We start from the raw sequence: 19,981 nt of genomic DNA on the forward strand, positions 1-19,981 counted from the left end.
TGAGTCAATTGGAGGTGTAACTGTGGATGTATTTCAAGGCCTACCTTCAAACTCAGTGCCTCATTGTTTGACATCATGGGAAAATCAAAAGAAATCAGCCAAGACCTCAGAAAAAGAATTGTAGACCTCCACAAGTCTGGTTCACCCTTGTGAGCAATTTCCAAATGCCTGAAGGTACCACGTTCATCTGTACAAACAATAGTACGCAAGTATAAACACCATGGGACCACGCAGCCGTCATACGGCTCAGGAAGGAGACGCGTTCTGTCTCCTAGAGATGAACATACTTTGGTGCGAAAAGTGCACATCAATCCCAGAACAACAGCAAAGGACCTTGTGAAGATGCTGGAGGAAACCGGTACAAAGTATCTATATCCACAGTAAAACGAGTCCTATATCGAAATAACCTGAAAGGCCGCTTAGCAAGGAAGAAGCCACTGCCTCAAAACCGCCATAAAATAAACAAACTATGGTTTGCAACTGTACATGGGGACAAAGATCATACCTTTTGGAGAAATGTCCTCTGGTCTGATGAAACAAAAATAGAACTGTTCGGCCATAATGACCATCGTTATGTTTGGAGAAAAAATGGGGATGCTTGCAAGCCGAAGAACACCATCCCAACCGTGATGCAAAGGGGTGGCAGCATCATGTTGTGGGGGTGGACAACAAAGTCAAGGTATTGTTGTGGCCATCACAAAGCCCTGACCTCAACCCTATAGAACATTTGTGGGCAGAAAAGAAAGAGCAAGGAGGCCTACGAACCAGTCTGTCTGTCTGTCTGTCTCTGTCTGTCTCTGTCTGTCTGTCTGTCTGTCTGTCTGTCTGTCTGTCTGTCTGTCTGTCTGTCTGTCTCTCTCTCTCTCTCTCTCTCTCTCTCTCTCTCTCTCTCTCTCTCTCTATTCCCTTAATCTTGTTTTCTCTCAACCACAAGCACATGTGATAGTCATCCATCAACCTCATCCAGCGACACATGATAGACAGCAGACACAGCGGGACCCCCCCCACACACACACACACATTCAAACACACACTACAGTTATGAGTCGATGAGTCAGGCTCACAGAGATACCTCAGGAAGCTTAGCTAATGCACTTTTGGAGCTCTGTTTTGTGTTGTTGAGCGACTACAGAGGCTGAGTCAAGAACCATAGCTCTTACTGACAGAGAGGTCTTTCCAGTTCTTTTTCACAGCTTGTCCCCGTGCCCTGAGAGATGCCTTGGAGGCTTGGAGCACAGCAGAGCAGCTCTCATAGTTTGCTACACGAGAGGCTGGTTGTTATTGTCTGTCTCTGGTTATGCTGCTGGAGATACATGATACACGAGAGGCTGGTTGTTATTGTCTGTCTCTGTTTATGATACCTGTATTGTTCCATTCACTCAGTTGACCTGCATCTCATGAGACATACAGGTCAGGGAGGCAGATATACATACCTTAGACAGGTGTGTGCGTGTCTGTCCTTGTATCCCACACACCAATTTGGCAGCCCTGTCCCCTTAAAGCCTCCCTCTGTCTGTCAGGACTTTCAGCAGGCCTAGTTCAGATTGGCTGCAGATGCACACACACACACACACACACACACACACACACACACACACACACACACACACACACACACACACACACACACACACACACACACACACACACACACACACACACACACACACACACACACACACACACCAACAGAGCTCACACACATGTAAGTGGTTATAGTTGGCCTGGGCCTGCTTTGAGTTAGTTTGAGAGCCTTACCCTGTTCCTGCTACTGCCACCCTCACAGTGGCTATATGCTGCTTTGCTTTGCTCTGCTCTGCTCTGTTCTGTTCTGCTCTGCTCTGTTCTGTTCTGTTCTTCTCTGTCCTGTTCTGTTCTGTTCTTCTCTGTTCTGTTCTGCTCTGCTCTGTTCTGCTCTATTCTGCTCTGTTCTGTTCTGTTCTGTTCTGCTCTGCTCTGTTCTGTTCTGTTCTTCTCTGTCCTGTTCTGTTCTGTTCTTCTCTGCTCTGTTCTGTTCTGTTCTGTTCTGCTCTGTTCTGCTCTGCTCTGCTCTGCTCTGTTCTGTTCTGTTCTGCTCTGCTCTGCTCTGTTCTTCTCTGCTCTGTTCTGCTCTATTCTGTTCTGCTCTGTTCTACTCTGTTCTATTCTGTTCTACTCTGTTCTGTTCTGTTCTGTTCTGCTCTGTTCTGTTCTGTTCTGTTCTTCTCTGCTCTGTTCTGTTCTGATCTGTTCTGTTCTGTTCTGCTCTGCTCTGCTCTGTTCTTCTCTGCTCTGTTCTGCTCTATTCTCTTCTGCTCTGTTCTGCTCTATTCTGCTCTGCTCTGTTCTTCTCTGTTCTGTTCTTCTCTGTCCTGTTCTGTTCTGCTCTGTTCTATTCTGTTCTAGTCTGTTCTGTTCTGTTCTGCTCTGTTCTATTCTATTGTGTTCTGTTCTGTTCTGCTCTGTTCTATTCTATTGTGTTCTGCTCTGTTCTGTTCTGTTCTGCTCTGTTCTGTTCTGTTCTTCTCTGCTCTGTTCTGTTCTGATCTGTTCTGTTCTGCTCTGCTCTGTTCTTCTCTGCTCTGTTCTGCTCTATTCTCTTCTGCTCTGTTCTGCTCTATTCTGCTCTGCTCTGTTCTTCTCTGTTCTGTTCTTCTCTGTCCTGTTCTGTTCTGCTCTGTTCTATTCTGTTCTATTCTGTTCTAGTCTGTTCTGTTCTGTTCTGTTCTGCTCTGTTCTATTCTATTGTGTTCTGTTCTGTTCTGTTCTGCTCTGTTCTATTCTATTGTGTTCTGTTCTGTTCTACATAGCCTTCTATTGCCTGATTAGCCCCCATTATGACAAACAACAAACCATCGGAGCAGAGCTGAGAGGGGCATGCAGAGAAGACAGAGACAGCAGAGACAGGAGGGGAAGGACGGGAAGGAAAGGGAGAAGGGGGCGAGGGGAGGAGGTGAGGGGTGAAGAGAGAGGGGAGCGGGGTGAGGAGACAGGGAGGAGAGCAGGAGGGTACGAGGTGAAGGAACAGGAGCACGGGGATGAGTTAAGATCACAGCCAGGCTCTAGATCACAGCCAGGCTAATGAGAACCTGTTTACAACACCAGAGAGGTCAGATACAACACCAGAGAGGTCAGATACAACACCAGAGAGGTCAGATACAACACCAGAGAGGTCAGATACAACACCAGAGAGGCCAGATACAACACCAGAGAGGCCAGATACAACACCAGAGAGGTCAGATACAACACCAGAGAGGTCAGATACAACACCAGAGAGGTCAGAGAGGTCAGATACAACACCAGAGAGGCCAGATACAACACCAGAGAGGTCAGATACAACACCAGAGAGGTCAGATACAACACCAGAGAGGTCAGAGACAACACCAGAGAGGTCAGATACAACACCAGAGGGGTCAGATACAACACCAGAGAGGTCAGAGACAACACCAGAGAGGTCAGATACAACACCAGAGAGGTCAGAGAGGTCAGATACAACACCAGAGAGGTCAGAGAGGTCAGATACAACACCAGAGAGGTCAGATACAACACCAGAGGGGTCAGATACAACACCAGAGAGGTCAGAGAGGTCAGATACAACACCAGAGGGGTCAGATACAACACCAGAGAGGTCAGATACAACACCAGAGAGGTCAGATACAACACCAGAGAGGTCAGATACAACACCAGAGAGGTCAGATACAACACCAGAGAGGTCAGCTCCTCCCCTGACAGGTGCACCCAGGATGGGTGGCCCTATTTGTGTATGGTTTTGTCAGGAGTGTGTGTGTGTGTGTGTGTGTGTGTGTGTGTGTGTGTATGTGTGTGTGTGTGTGTGTGTGTTGTGTGTGTGTGTGTGTGTGTGTGTGTGTGTGTGTGTGTGTGTGTGTGTGTGTGTGTGTGTCGGTGGGAGTGTGTCTGTGTGTGCAACTAGCTCTCACAGAATCATGTCAGAATTTGATGTTCATCCATATTTCTCAAATGTCAAATTTTTAAGTTGTTGCAAACGTCAAATTTCAAAGTGTTTAAGGTTAAGTTTAGGCATTAACTCTGAATGGATAAGGTTAGGCATTAACTCTGAATGGTTAAGGTAAGGGTTAAGTCTTGGAATAGGGATACGTGTGTGTGTGTGTGTGTGTGTGTGTGTGTGTGTGTGTGTGTGTGTGTGTGTGTGTGTGTGTGTGTGTGTGTGTGTGTGTGTGTGTGTGTGTGTGTGTTTGAGAGGAAAGAAGTGTGTGTGTGTGTGTGTGTGTGTGAGAGGACAGAAGTGTGTGTGTGTGTATGTGTGTATGAGAGGACAGAAGTGTGTGTATGTGTGTGTGTGCATGAGAGGACAGAAGTGTGCGTGTGTGTGTGTGTGTGTGTGTTACTGTGTGTTACCGTGTCTGCTGCTTCAAACCTCACCAAGCCTCACTTTCTTCAACCCCCAGATGTAATCATTCAATACCATGGCACAGTTCTCCCTCTCTCCCTCTCTCTCCCCCTCTCTCTCTCCCTCTCTATCTCTTTCTCTCTCTCCCCCTCTCTCTCCCCCTCTCTCTCTCCCTCTCTATCTCTTTCTCTCTCTCCCCCTCTCTCTCCCCCTCTCTATCTCTTTCTCTCCCTCCCTCTCTCTCTCGCTCCCTCTCCCCCCTCTCCTTCTCTCCCTCCCCCCTCTCTCTCTCTCCCCCACCCTCTCTCCCTCCCCCTCTCTTTCTCTCTCTCTCCCTCCCTCTCTCCTCATCTCCTCCCCCCTCTCTCTCTCCCCCTCTCTCCCTCCCCCCTCTTTCTCTCTCTCCCTCTCTATCTCTTTCTCTCTCGCTCCCTCTCTCTCTCCCTCCCCTCTCTCCCTCCACCCCCTCTCTCTCTCTCCCCCTCCCTCTCTCTCTCTCTCCCTCCCTCCCTCCCTCTCTCCCTCTCCATCTCTTTCTCTCTCTCTCCCTCCCTCTCTCCCCCTCTCCTTCTCTCCCTCCCCTCTCTCTCTCTCTCTCCCCCACCCTCTCTCCCTCCCCCTCTCTTTCTCTCTCTCTCCCTCCCTCTCTCTCCCTCCCCTCTCTCTCTCTCCCTCTCTCCCTCCCCCCTCTTTCTCTCTCTCCCTCTCCCTCTCGATCTCGTTCTCTCTTGCTCCCTCTCTCTCTCTCTCCCTCCCCTCTCTCTCCCTCTTCCCCCCCTCTCTCTCTCCCTCTTTCTATCTCTTTCGCTCTCCCTCCCCCTCTCCCCTCCTCTCTCTCTCTCTCTCTCTCACTCCCTCCCACCCTCTCTCTCTCTGCTCCCTGGCATTGTGTTTGTGCTTTTAAGACAAATAATTGCTATAAAAGCCAATCTGGAAAGAATAAAAGCACTGTTAGGTTGAAGATCTAAGGTCCCTACAGAATACCTAATTGGCTGGTGGGGGTTTAGTAAAAACTAACCCAGGAGGGAGGGAAACTATTTTATGATTGGCCCACCTATACGCATATACCCACCATTAATGATGTCCTGTCTGACTACTGGCTCCTCCCACTATGGTTATTGGCCCCTCCCACTTAATTTGGAATAGAATAATGTTAGGGGGGGAGGGAGGGGTGATGAGGGGTCAGAGGGGTGAGGAGGGGGCAGGAGGTGGGAGGAGGAGGAGGAGGGGTGGGGAGGGGGCAGGATGGGGTGAGGAGAGGGCAGGAGGTGGGAGGAGGGGTGAGGAGGGGGCAGGAGGTGGGAGGGGGGGGGGCAGGAGGGGGCAGGGGGGGTGAGGAGGGGTGAGGAGGGGTGAGGAAGGGGAAGTTAATTGGGTCATTTGATCTTGTCGTTGTGTCCATGGAGATGACAGTGTAAGCACGGTAACTAGTAGTTGAACTTCGTGGTCAGCGGAAGAGGGTTGAGACGACAGAAGTGTGTGTGTGTATGAGAGGACAGAAGTGTGTGTGTGTGTGTGTGTGTGTGTGTGTGTGTGTGTGTGTGTGTGTGTGTGTGTGTGTGTGTGTGTATGAATGAGAGGACAGAAGTGTGTGTGTGTGTGTGTGTGTGTGTATGTGTGTGTGTGTGTGTGTGTGTGTGTGTGTGTGTGTGTGTGGTGTGTGTGTGTGTGTGTGTGTGTGTGTGTATATGAGAGGACAGAAGTGTGTGTGTGTGTGTGTGTGTGTGTGTGTGTGTGTGTGTGTGTGTGTGTGTGTGTGTGTGTGTGTGTGTGTGTGTGTGTGTGTGTGTGTGTGTGTGTGTGTGTGTGTGTGTATGAGAGGACAGAAGGTTGTGTGTGTGTGTGTGTGTGTGTGTGTGTGTGTGTGTGTGGTGTGTGTGTGTGTGTGGTGTGTGTGTGTGTGTGTGTGTGTGTGTGTGTATGAGAGGACAGAAGGTTGTGTGTGTGTGTGTGTGTGTGTGTGTGTGTGTGTGTGTGTGTGTGTGTGTGTGTGTGTGTGTGTGTGTGTGTGTGTGTGTGTGTGTGTGTGTGTGTGTGTGTATGAGAGGACAGAAGTGTATATGTGTGTGTGTATGAGAGGACAGAAGTGTGTGTGTGTGTGTGTGTCAGTGGATATGGTAATTACTGCAAATTGAATCATAGCACGGCCCGCGAGGATTTAATGAGAGCCTTTATTGGCTGGAGCGACATCGCTCCCCTTGCTCTCTGGTGTGTGTGTGTGTGTGGCGACTCTGGTGTTTGTGTGTGGCTACTCTGGTGTGTGTGCGTGTGTGTGACTACTCTGGTGTGTGTGGCTACTCTGGTGTGTGTGTGTTTGTGTGTGTGTCTACTCTGGTGTGTGTGTGTGTGTGTGTGTGTGCGTGTGTGTTTGTGTGTGTGTCTACTCTGGTGTGTGTGTGTGACTACTCTGGTGTGTGACTCCGTGTGGCTCTACTACATGTAGATGTCATATTTCCAGACTGGGGATTTCACAGCATCACACAGAGACAGCTGATTGGCAAGTCCTGATTGACTAATTTGCATATCCTTATCTCTCACTCTCTCGCTCATCCCCCCTCTCTCTCTCCATCTATCCCTCTCTCCTCCTCCCTCTCTCTCTCTCTCCTCCTCCCTCTCTCTCTCTCTCCTCCTCTCCCTCTCTCTCTTCCTCCTTCTCTCTCTCCTCCTCCCCATCTCTCTCCTCCTCTCCCTCCTCCTGTTACTCTCCCTTCTCATGCTGGTAAGGGAAGATGATGAAATTAGTGTTTTTCAGTCATTAGGCATTAGCAGAAAGCCATCAGAAGAGAGCCATCAGCAGAGAGCCATTAGCTGCCACGCAGCTCTAATAGCATATGGCAATCTCTGGAAGATGTGACAAGATGCAAATTCACACAGGGAGGGGGTCTGTGGGGGTTTCATTAGCTAACCCCACACACACACACACACACACACACACACACACACACACACACACACACACACACACACACACACACACACACACACACACACACACACACACACCACACACACACACACACACACACAAATATGGCTGAGAAATTCATGACCTAATATTGAAATATATGTATTCCCCCCCCCCCCCCCCATGATGTTCAACTGCACTGTTCTATCAGGAAAACGCTCTAAACCCATCACGGTCCCTAAAGACTCTCTACTCACCTCCTCCTCATCTCTGGTTCCCTCTCTCCCTCTCTTCTCTCCGTCCAAGTTGTAATCTGTCCAGCGCTCAGCTGCCAAACAGGTCTGTGAAGACCAGCCAAACTAAACACAGGTAGACAGCCTAGCGTAGCACACACGCACACACGCTCCACACGCACACAGACTCCGGTAACTGTGGCGACGTGTGCCGTCTTGGCTCAGTGATTGGTTAGACAGAGCCCCGGGGAGGCAGGTCAGCGAGTTAATGAGAGGCTCATTTACTGAAATAGTCTGTTCTTCTCTCAATCAGTGCTGTGTGTGTGTGTGTGTGTGTGTGGAGCCATTTTGAAGACCCTTTATTTGATCACTAAAGACGTTGATCCTGGGCCGAGAACACGACAGAGTCGGAGTAGGACCCATATACTTCCGTCTCCCTGGCGGTAGTGAGCACCACAAACTCTATTGCGCTCTCTCTCTCTCTCTCTCTCTCTCTCTCTCTTCTCTCTCTCTCTCTCTCTCTCTCTCTCTCCTCTCTCTCTCTCTCTCTCTCTCTCTCTCTCTCTCTCTCTCTCTCTCTCTCTCTCTCTCTCTCGCTCTCTCTCTCTCTCTCTCTCTCTCTCGCTCTCTCTCTCTCTCTCTCTCTCTCTCTCCCCCTCTCTCTCTCTCTCTCTCTCTCTCTCTCTCTCTCTCTCTCTCTCTCAATTCAATTCAAGGGGCTTTATCGTCATGGGAAACATAGGTTTACATTACCAAAGCAAGTGAAATCGATAATAAACAAAAGTGAAATAAACAATTAAAAGTGAACAGTAAACATTACACTCACAGAAGGTCCAGAAGAATAGAGACATTTCAAATGTCATATGTCTATATACAGTGATGTAACAATGTATAAAAGGGAAAATAAATAAACATAAATATGGGTTGTATTTACAATGGTGTTTGTTCTTCACTGGTTGCCCTTTTCTTGTGGCAACAGGTCACAAATCTTGCTGCTGTGATGGCACACTGTGGAATTTCACCCAGTAGATATGGGAGTTTATCAAAATCGGGTTTGTTTTCAAATTCTTTGTGGATCTGTGTAATCTGAGGGAAATATGTGTCTCTAATATGGTCATACATTTGGCAGGAGGTTAGGAAGTGCAGCTCAGTTTCCACCTCATTTTGTGGGCAGTGTGCACATAGCCTGTCTTCTCTTGAGAGCCAGGTCTGCCTACGGCGGCCTTTCTCAATAGCAAGGCTATGCTCACTGAGTCTGTACATAGTCAAAGCTTTCCTTAAGTTTGGGTCAGTCACAGTGGTCAGGTATTCTGCCACTGTGTACTCTCTGTTTAGGGCCAAATAGCATTCTAGTTTGCTCTGTTTTTTTGTTAATTCTTTCCAATGTGTCAAGTAATTATCTTTTTGTTTTCTCATGATTTGGTTGGGTCTAATTGTGTTGCTGTCCTGGGGCTCTGTGGGGTGTGTTTGTGTTTGTGAACAGAGCCCCAGGACCAGCTTGCTTAGGGGACTCTTCTCCAGGTTCATCTCTCTGTAGGTGATGGCTTTGTTATGGAAGGTTTGGGAATCGCTTCCTTTTAGGTGGTTGTAGAATTTAACGTCTCTTTTCTGGATTTTGATAATTAGCGGGTATCGGCCTAATTCTGCTCTGCATGCATTATTTGGTGTTCTACGTTGTACACAGAGGATATTTTTGCAGAATTCTGCATGCAGAGTCTCAATTTGGTGTTTGTCCCATTTTGTGAATTCTTGGTTGGTGAGCGGACCCCAGACCTCACAACCATAAAGGGCAATGGGTTCTATAACTGATTCAAGTATTTTTAGCCAGATCCTAATTGGTATGTTGAATTTTATGTTCCTTTTGATGGCATAGAATGCCCTTCTTGCCTTGTCTCTCAGATCGTTCACAGCTTTGTGGAAGTTACCTGTGGCGCTGATGTTTAGGCCGAGGTATGTATAGTTTTTTGTGTGCTCTAGGGCAACGGTGTCTAGATGGAATTGTTTGTGGTCCTGGCGACTGGACCTTTTTTGGAACACCATTATTTTGGTCTTACTGAGATTTACTGTCAGGGCCCAGGTCTGGCAGAATCTGTGCAGAAGATCTAGGTGCTGCTGTAGGCCCTCCTTGGTTGGTGACAGAAGCACCAGATCATCAGCAAACAGTAGACATTTGACTTCAGATTCTAGTAGGGTGAGGCCGGGTGCTGCAGACTGTTCTAGTGCCCTCGCCAATTCGTTGATATATATGTTGAAGAGGGTGGGGCTTAAGCTGCATCCCTGTCTCACCCCACGGCCCTGTGGGAAGAAATGTGTTTGTTTTTTGCCAATTTTAACCGCACACTTGTTGTTTGTGTACATGGATTTTATGATGTCATATGTTTTTCCACCAACACTACTTTCCATCAATTTGTATAGCAGACCCTCATGCCAAATTGAGTCGAAGGCTTTTTTGAAATCAACAAAGCATGAGAAGACTTTGCCTTTGTTTTGGTTTGTTTGTTTGTCAATTAGGGGTGTGCAGGGTGAATACGTGGTCTGTCGTACGGTAATTTGGTAAAAAGCCAATTTGACATTTGCTCAGTACATTGTTTTCATTGAGGAAATGTACGAGTCTGCTGTTAATGATAATGCAGAGGATTTTCCCAAGGTTGATGTTGACGCATGTTCCACGGTAGTTATTGGGGTCAAATTTGTCTCCACTTTTGTGGATTGGGGTGATCAGTCCTTGGTTCCAAATATTGGGGAAGATGCCAGAGCTAAGGACGATGTTAAAGAGTGTTAGTATAGCCAATTGGAATTTGTTGTCTGTATATTTGATCATTTCATTAAGGATACCATCAACACCACAGGCTTTTTTGGGTTGGAGGGTTTTTATTTTGTCCTGTAACTCATTCAAGGTAATTGGAGAATCCAGTGGGTTCTGGTAGTCTTTAATAGTTGATTCTAGGATTTTTATTTGATCATGTATATGTTTTTGCTCCTTATTTTTCGTTATAGAGCCAAAAAGATTGGAGAAGTGGTTTACCCATACATCTCCATTTTGGATAGATAATTCTTCGTGTTGTTGTTTGTTTAGTGTTTTCCATTTTTCCCAGAATTGGTTAGAGTCTATGGATTCTTCAGTTACATTGAGCTGATTTCTGACGTGCTGTTCCTTCTTTTTCCGTAGTGTATTTCTCTATTGTTTTAGTGATTCACCATAGTGAAGGCGTAGACTCAGGTTTTCCGGGTCTCTATGTTTTTGGTTGGACAGGTTTCTCAATTTCTTTCTTAGGTTTTAAGATTCTCTCTCTCTTTCTCTTTCTCTCTTTCTCTCTTTCTCTCTCTCTGTCTCTCTGTCTCTCTCTCTCTCTTTCTCTCTCTATCTGTCTCTCTCTAACTCTCTCTCTCACTATTTCTCTCTCTCTCTATTTCTCTCTCCCTCTATAAATAAACATAAATATAGATTGTATTTACAATGGTGTTTGTTCTGTTTGTTCTTTGCAACAGGTCGCAGATCTTGCTGCTGTGATTGCACACTGTGGTATTTCACCCAATAGATATGGGAGTTTATCAACATTTTGTGGGTCTGTGTAATCTGAGGGAAATACAGTTGAAGTCGGAAGTTTACATAGACTTAGGTTGGAGTCATTAAAACTCGTTTTTCAACCACTCCACAAATGTCTTGTTAACAAACTATAGTTTTGGCAAGTCGGTTAGGACATCTACTTTGTGCATGACACAAGTCATTTTTCCAACAATTGTTTACAGACAGATTATTTCACTTATAATTCACTTTATCACAATTCCAGTGGGTCAGAGATTTCCATACACTAAGGTGACTGTGCCTTTAAACCTCTCTTTGCCAAGATAACAGGTCTGAGTCTTCTCCTATAATGCGTAATGAGGTTGGAGAACACATGGCAAGGGATCTGAGACCATTCCTCCGTACAGAATCTCTCCAGATCCTTCAGATTCCGAGGTCCACACTTGTGGGCTCTCCTCTTCAGCTCATCCCACAGGTTTTCTATGGGGTTCAGGTCAGGGGACTGGGACGGCCATCTTAAAACCTTGATTCTGTGGTCAGTGAACCATTTTCGTGTTGACTTTGAGATGTGCTTTGGATCATTGTCCTGCTGGAAGATCCAACCAAGGATCAGTTTAAGCTTCCTAGCAGAGGCAGTCAGGTTTTGTCCAGGACCTTTGGAAGAAAAACAGCCCCACAACATCAAAGATCCACCACCATACTTACACAGTGGGGACGAGGTACTTTTCTGCATGGCTATCTTTCTATCTACACCAAACCCACCTCTGGTGTTTGTTTCCAAAAAGCTCCATTTTGGTCTCATCTGACCATAGAACCCGGTCCCATTGAAAGTTCCAGTAATGTTTGGCAAACTGTAGGCGCTTGAGTTTGTTGTTTGATGACAGGAAAGGCTTTTTTATGGCAACCCTCCTGAACAACTTGTGGTTATGTAGGTGGCGTCTGATCAGAGTTTTGGAGACTTTCTGACCCCAAAACCCAACTAACGTCTGCAATTCTCCAGCTGTGATCCTTGGAGATTTTTTGTCCACTCAAACTATCCTCCTCACTGTGCTCGGGATCAATATAGACACGAGTTCTCTTCTAAGCCGATTGTTAACATCTTCAGTTGCTTTAAACTTCTTAATTATTGCCCTGATCGTGGAAATGGGCATTTTCAACCATTGAGATATTTTCTTATAGACATTTCCTGATTTGTGAAGCTCAACAACCTTCTGTTGTACACCATTACTGTATTCTCGGGTCTTTCCCATAGTGATGGATGACTAAGGAAACTTGACCTGTGTGTCTCCTCATATTTATACCCCAGTGAAACAGGAAGTCATGGCTTACCACTTAAGTGTTCCTAATCACTCGGGTGAACTTAAAACATTAAATATGAATGGGAATATACTTCAGCTAGATTTTACTCATAAGAATTTCTAGGGGTGACAATAATTGTGGCACACATGTTTTGGAGAAAAAATATTTATTTAATTTATTTCCCATTTATTTTAAAAAATCATTTTACTTGAGTTTAAGGTTTGATTTTTGTGAATATTTTGAATGAAATACCAAGAGGATAAACAGAAAATACCTTTTTTTCACAGCCATTTTGCTCATATTTACCAAGGGTGCCAATATTAGTGGAAGGCACTGTAGGTTTCCACACTACCTTCCTTCCATCTATAGCATTTCTTCATATTATTCCGTTCCTTTGGCTTTGATGCCTCATGGTTGAGTATTGCTCTGTTCAAGTAGGCGCTCTGAGAGACTCTGGGTTGAGGTCAGTGATAAAGTAGTCTACAGTACTACTGCCAAGAGATGAGCTATAGGTGTACCTACCAGAGGAGTCCCCTCTAAGCCCACAGTACCATTGACTATGTACATACCCAGCGTGCGACAGAGCTGCAGGAGTTGTGACCTGTTTTTGTTGGTTATGTTGTCGTAGTTGTGTCTACGGGGGCATATGGCGGAGGGAATGCTGTCACTCTCACGGAGGCGTCTCTATCTCTCTCTCTCTCTCTCTTCCTTTCTCAGCTCCCTCTTTCTTTCCCTCTCCCTTTCTCTCTCTTGTCATATATCTTTCGTTCCTCCACACCACACCACACACACACACACATTAGTATTATCCTGCCCCTAGGTAGCCCCGGGTTTGTTTGCATATAGTTTGTATTGCTCATATATGCATATGTGTTTGTCTGAGGAGATCACACTAACCATTCTCTCACTCAGGTTATCATATGACATTCTCTCACTCAGGTTATCATATGACATTCTCTCACTCAGGTTATCATATGACATTATCTCACTCAGGTTATCATATGACTAAATCTCACTCAGGTTATCATATGACATTATCTCACTCAGATTATCATATGACATTATCTCACTCAGGTTATCATATGACATTATCTCACTCGGGTTATCATATGACATTATCTCACTTGGGTTATCATATGACATTATCTCACTCGGGTTATCATATGACATTATCTCACTCAGGTTATTAAATGACATTATCTCACTCGGGTTATCATATGACATTATCTCACTCAGGTTATCATATGACATTATCTCACTCAGGTTATCATTATCTCACTCGGGTTATCATATGACATTATCTCACTCAGGTTATCATATGACATTCTCTCTTGTAGAGCTCTGTGATGAAGTTGACTGTCCTGGGAGAATAGAATACCTCTCTCACGTCATGTTGTTATGTTGGTGTACAGCAGGGTCGTGTGAAAAGGTCATTGAGATCCTAGTTTTATATGCTGTCGTTCCAGACATGCCAAAAAATAATATATGTATGTTGATTAAACCTATGCTATTATGTAGGTAATTCAAAACTGTATTACAGTATGAGTCAGTCATGCATTCCTTTCGACATTTTTCTCATGTTAGTCATTTAGCAGACACCTCTTATTAAAATAGGAACCAACCACTTACAATCTCTCCCTTTTTCTCGCTCCCTTTTTTCTCTCCTTTCCCCCCCTCGCCCCCCCTCTCTCTCTTTCTCAGGTAAAGATGAGCCATCCAGCTACATCTGCACCTCTTGTAAACAGACCTTCACCAGCGCCTGGTTCCTGCTCCAGCACGCCCAACACACCCACGGCATCCGCATCTACCTGGACACACACCCCTCCAATTACACCCTCACCCCTCGCATGGCCCTACCCCCTCCCATGGGTGGAGGAGACTCTCTCCCTCGTTCTCCCTTACCAACCTTCCTGGGGGACACCTCTAACCCCTTCCACCTCCTCCGGATGGCGGCGCCACTACTCAGGGAGCACCACCCACACCATCCCCAACACCCTCACCACCCCCGTCCCCCTCCGGGCTATCTGGACACCCGGCTCCCTGCCACCCCACCCTTCGTCAGACCCCCGCCCCCCAGACACCTCCTGGAGCGCCTGGGGCCAGAGGAGATGGGGTCCCTGCTCTTCCAGCACCCCAGTGCCTTTGAGAGAGTGATGCGTCTGACCCCAATGGAACCTCCTTCCATGGACTTCTCCAGAAGGCTCAGAGAGCTGGCGGTTGGCAACAATACTAACAACGGAGGCCCTACACCTCCTCTCTCGCCCACCCGGGTGCCCCCCATGCACCGCCTGCTGAGTCCAACTCTCTTCCAGTCTGGCTCCAAGCCCCCACAGTTCCTCACCTACCCCCCACAGCCCCCCACGCCTCAGGGAAACACCACCACTCCTCCCCAGGGCCAGAACCAGGTATGTGCAGTGTGTCCTGGGATATATGTGCTGATGTATGTTTTGTAATGTCTTATATGTATTACAGAATTGCCTGTAATGTTGCCAAGACATTTCCCCTATGGGACAATACATAATTAATTTGTTCATTCATTCATTCATTCAGGTCCAGGCCCAAGCCAAGTCCAAGTCCTGTGAGTTCTGTGGGAAGACCTTCAAGTTCCAGAGCAACCTGATAGTCCACAGACGGAGTCACACAGGAGAGAGGCCCTACAAGTGTCATCTGTGTGACCATGCCTGTTCTCAAGCCTCCAAGCTGAAGAGACACATGAAGACACACATACATAAGTCAGGCTCCATGGGGAGCTCCCCTGAACAGGGGAACAGAGGAGAGGGAGGAGAGGGGGAGGAGAAGAGCAGAGAGGGGGAGGGAAGAATGGGGATGGATATCGAGGAGGAGGAAGAGGAAGAGGAAGAGGAAGAAGAGGAGGAGGAAATTGAGGATGAGGAGGAGATGAGGAACGGCCTAAGTAGGCCTGAGTCTAACCTGAGCATGGACTCAGAGTTCCACAAGAACAGGGAGAACGGGTCGAGGCCTTCTCCAGACGAGAAGCCTCATGGTGGGGATAGAGTGACGGAGAGCGGAGGGGTGGGTATCATGCACCCATACAACCACCTGGACAATCATCTGAGGCTGGCCCCTTCCAAGAAGACCATGAGTCTGGACAGGGAGAGGCAGCCTAATAGAGAGTCGAGAGAGGGGGGAGATGCAGGCAGGGGGGAGATGGAGATTGAGAGGGACAGAGAGCGAGCGTTGGACAGGGCGATGGACAGAGCGATGGACAGAGAGAGAGAGATTGAAAGAGAGGAGAGGCCCTTGATGAACGGAAGAATTAGTGGGTCTGAAGACTCTTTCTCTGGACTGTTCCACCGCCGGCCCACCCCCATCACCAGCCCCAACCCCTCCAACAAGAGAATCAAGGTAAGAACTCCCTTTTAGCTACTCCTTTAAGTCACTTATATTCTTCTTAAATAACTTGTTGTGTTTTTATGTTTTCTTATGTTTGTCGTTTACACAACTGTTCCAATACTATTAAACAGACTTTTAGACTGCTGAAAGAAGTACATCATTTTTCTCTTATCTAGTTGTATTGTTTTACTGGGTTTAGATTTGTTAAATTCAGTGTAAATAAACTTTAATTTCATTCTATTTGATGTGAAGGTGGAGAAGGAGTTGGAGCTCCCCGCGGCTCCGACCCTCATCTCCCCAGAGAACATGTATTCCCAGCTCCTGGCCGGCTACGCCGCCTCACGCCACTTCATCAGAGAACCCTTCCTCCACGGCTTCAGTGACGCCCACCAGTCCCCCTTCGCCACTTCCTCAGAGCACTCCTCCTCCGAGACAGGTTCCCTCCGCTTCTCCACCTCTCCTGGGGAATTCCTGGAGGGAGTGGGCGCATCGGGCCGCAGCGGCAGCTCCACTCCTCACCTCCTGCGGGGTCCCGGGCCGGGTCGACCCCCTAGTAAGGAGAGCAGACGGAGCGACACCTGTGAGTACTGTGGGAAGATATTCAAGAACTGCAGCAACCTGACGGTGCACCGACGTAGCCACACGGGAGAGAGGCCCTACAAGTGTGACCTGTGCAGCTACGCCTGCGCCCAGAGCTCCAAGCTAACTCGCCACATGAAGACCCACGGGCAGTTTGGGAAGGAGGTGTATCGCTGTGATATTTGCCACATGCCCTTCAGCGTCTACAGCACCCTGGAGAAACACATGAAGAAGTGGCACGGGGAACACTTGATGGCCAGCGACGTCAAACTGGAGGAGGCTGAGAGAGGCTAGGTTACGCTAGGCTAAAGCTAAAGCTAAGGCTAAGGCTACAGGCTAGGCTAGGCTAACACCTCAGACTCATTCTGAATGAACACTTACAGGACTTCAACACGGGGCTTGGCTGGATAATCTTTCCTCTTCTTGAATATTTTTGGGACAATTTAATGTACGTAATTCTGTTTTTGTTTGTTCTTTTTGTCACAGAAACTGCCACCTGAGAAATATAAACAAAGGGAAACATGGGATGGGGGATTTTTCTAGAAACCTTTAGTTTCCTGCCAACTATTGATCTATCTGAGGATTTTATCATTATTAATCCATTGAGCCTTTCTACTGTGCAATAATGTCTGTATCTATTGGAGTTTTGTAAAGATATTGGGCATGTGATGGTACATCTTTGTGGGGTTTTATAGGGAATTAGGTAGATAGCTAGTAAGTAAAAAAAATATGCTGAAGATTTTTTTTCCTTAAAAAACACATAACTTGAAACAGGTCACACTTGATTAGAAATACGATTTTAATTTTGATTTGTTAATTAAAAACAATTCCTTTAAGGAAACTATAAGTAAATGAGTAAACTTCTTAAATTATGATAGCAATTATTTATTTTTTATCTGTAATATTAATATCCTATTAGGTCAACAACAGACTACGATCCATCTCCTCATCGTTGACATAAAGCACTGAATGTCAATATGACAATAGAATTTACATTTTAGGATTTAAAAAGAAAACAAAAGAAATGTTGATGTTTTAAAAATCTGAAGAGATTACAGACAATTTTATACAAACTATTATTTTTTTAATATCAGCATGTGTTATTATTATTTGATGCAATCCAGTCCCCACATTCCCAATATTAGCCGGGGACATAAATAGCGGTTGCTGACATTGCCATAAACTCCTTAGATGTAGGATTAAATCACCATGGGGATATTTAAGATATATTCGTTCAAACTTGCTGTAGTAAATGTGGAAAGGAGAACAGTCCTATAAAACTTTATGTGTGTGGATGTTTTGGGAAGAGTAAAGTGTTTTATTTCATCAAACATTATGTAAATATTAGATTTTCTTTGATCCATCATTATTTACAGAAACTAAATGTATACTAGCCCCATATTTTACATTCAGAATGTCCACTCTCACTAAAACAATCAAAGATCAGTGACTTGAGTTATTTAAGTTCTGAAAAATATACATTGTTATTGCAACCGTTCACTAGATAATTGCAATACAGGTCCTCTCAATAGGGCTTCCTTCCTGTGATCATACTGTTTACATTTGAATAACATAGCGGCAATGTCCCTTACACCCTCTTGACACTTGATAAAGCCTCATCAAAACCAATTTGTTAAGTTAAACTTTTAAACATTCTACATTGTACTGTACATTCCACTTCTAGAATAATTTCATTGTTCCTTCTGGGGAATTCTAGAACAGTAGTGTTCTCGTCGCCCAGGGTGAGTTCTGATCCCCTCAGGATTCAGCAAAACTGCCTCAGAATGGAATTCATATCAATGCCTGTGTTTCTCCACTGTGTGCTCTAAGCCTCAATCTGCCTGCTTTCACAGTTCACTAACTCAGCGTTCATGTATTAGTAGAGCAGCTTTGAAAAGGAAAAGGTGGGGGTTGTTCATTTTGCTTCACAAAGCGATATGGGGGTTTAATGCCCAATAACAGATTTGTGAAGACACTGTACGTGGCGTTCGTGACTTTTAGGGATTTACAATTTGTGATTTTTCAGCTGCATGGAATGAGGATGGCTCATCCTTGGATGAATCTAAAAAAGCCTATTTGAGTTACATTGAGTTATGGTAATAATGTTCAGCACAGCTGTTAGACTGATGGCCAGATGACCTTGAGATCTGATTGGATCATTCTTGAGGTAGAAAATGAAAGATTGAAATAGAGAAAATGGAGAGAGGATAGAGGGAGAGAGACGTAGAAGGAAAGAGAGAGAGAGAGACCCAAGGCAAGGATCAAAGTCATTCAAATGAAATTGAAAGCATATGAAAAGTGTGTTTTAACCCAAATGCATATCTACTGGTCAAATCTAATACCAAGGACATCAGAGAGAGAGAAAGAGGACCAATATTAGGGAAGATTGAGGCCACATCTTCCCTTAATAGAACCATCTTCAATAGAGATAATCACCTCACCTCAAAGATATCACTTCACACAGCCTGTTTTAAATGTGCTGTGTGTGTTTAGGCAACTGGACATGGGTGTGCTCTCGAATGAAAATCTTCCTATTTATCATCATCTTGTTGACAGAAATCAGATTCTTACACAAAACACTCATCTCATAATGGTCCTCTATTTCAGATCAGCATGTGGAAATGGAATAGATTAGTTATCATAATGTATGAAACTGAATGAAAAGGTGTAGATACCATAGAGACATGCATTTGGTGAAAACACATGTTGATATTTAGTAAGAGTACATCTTTAGTGTATTCCAATACATTTATTTTTCTATCAATTCTCACTTCAGAACAAGGTTGATAATAACTAAAATAACTGTTATTATCGCAATTGAGACAGCGGAGAGGAGAAACCTACAATTCCCACTTTTGAACAAGCTTCATACTGTATATTCCATCCAAAATATGGACGCTAGAGAGTTATTTTAATCACATTGAGAAACAAGGAAGACAGACTCGCAAAACAGAACTAGTCATTTCATACAAGAACATTCAGTCCCAGAATAATGTTTACAGTCTTGAAGTATGTTAATGATGAAATCCTCTGTGTTTTGAAATAACAAAGTATTCTTTTCATTCAATGTTTTGAATGCCAGAACGAGCATTGTACGGTTATGATGGTGGAGGGATTTTAAGTAGATGTACATGAGTAGTTACGTATCATTTCTTGCTCACTGTATGACGATACACAGTGTCTTTGTAATATTGATAAATGATGTTGCATTTTTAAAAACAATTGGTTCCAACATTCTGCCTATTTTACCTTCCCAATCCAATTGTGATTCAATTCAAATGTTTAAAGTAGCTTTTTTTTGGTAAATCTATCCTAATATGAATTAAAAAAATATTTCAAATAGAAATCATCCAGAATATCAGAGGAATTTTGGGATTGCGATTCTGCAATGGGTTATGGGAGAAATGCTTTTTTAAAATTGTTTTTTAAAATCAGTTTTAGGAGGCGTTTACGGACAATGTCGTTTTTTCTCTTCTCATGGTTCGTTGAAGTTCTTGTGATGGCACTTAAAATTTAAATTTTAACACATTTTCAACTTTCATGACTTTTGCTCTTTGTACAAAATCTTTTTCTTTTCCTTTTTTGAGGGATTGTTGTGAAAAATAAGTCGTTTCAAAGCAGCAGCAGTAACGTCGGCTGTTTGAACATATATGTATTTTTGTAATGTGTTGAAAAGAAAGTCAACAAATCCAATAAATGTTGCAATTGCCCATCTGAAGTATTTTTAACATGACTCT

The 19,981-nt window shown here is 45.0% G+C and overlaps 1 protein-coding gene across 1 annotated transcript in view; it reads left to right on the plus strand.

The window, feature by feature from the left end:
* Positions 1 to 19,954, plus strand: part of LOC129817897 (B-cell lymphoma/leukemia 11B-like) — a 23,670-nt gene extending 3,716 nt beyond the window's left edge. The window contains exons 3-5 of the mRNA XM_055873494.1: positions 13,926 to 14,716; positions 14,862 to 15,677; positions 15,918 to 19,954. Coding sequence (XP_055729469.1) covers positions 13,926 to 14,716; positions 14,862 to 15,677; positions 15,918 to 16,538 — 2,228 coding nt within the window. The 3' untranslated portion in view covers positions 16,539 to 19,954. The remainder of the gene's footprint in view (positions 1 to 13,925; positions 14,717 to 14,861; positions 15,678 to 15,917) is intronic.
* Positions 19,955 to 19,981: the final 27 nt, after the last annotated feature.

This window comes from Salvelinus fontinalis, chromosome 20 (genome assembly GCF_029448725.1).
Source record: "Salvelinus fontinalis isolate EN_2023a chromosome 20, ASM2944872v1, whole genome shotgun sequence".
In the NCBI taxonomy this organism is placed as follows: Eukaryota; Metazoa; Chordata; class Actinopteri; order Salmoniformes; family Salmonidae; genus Salvelinus; species Salvelinus fontinalis.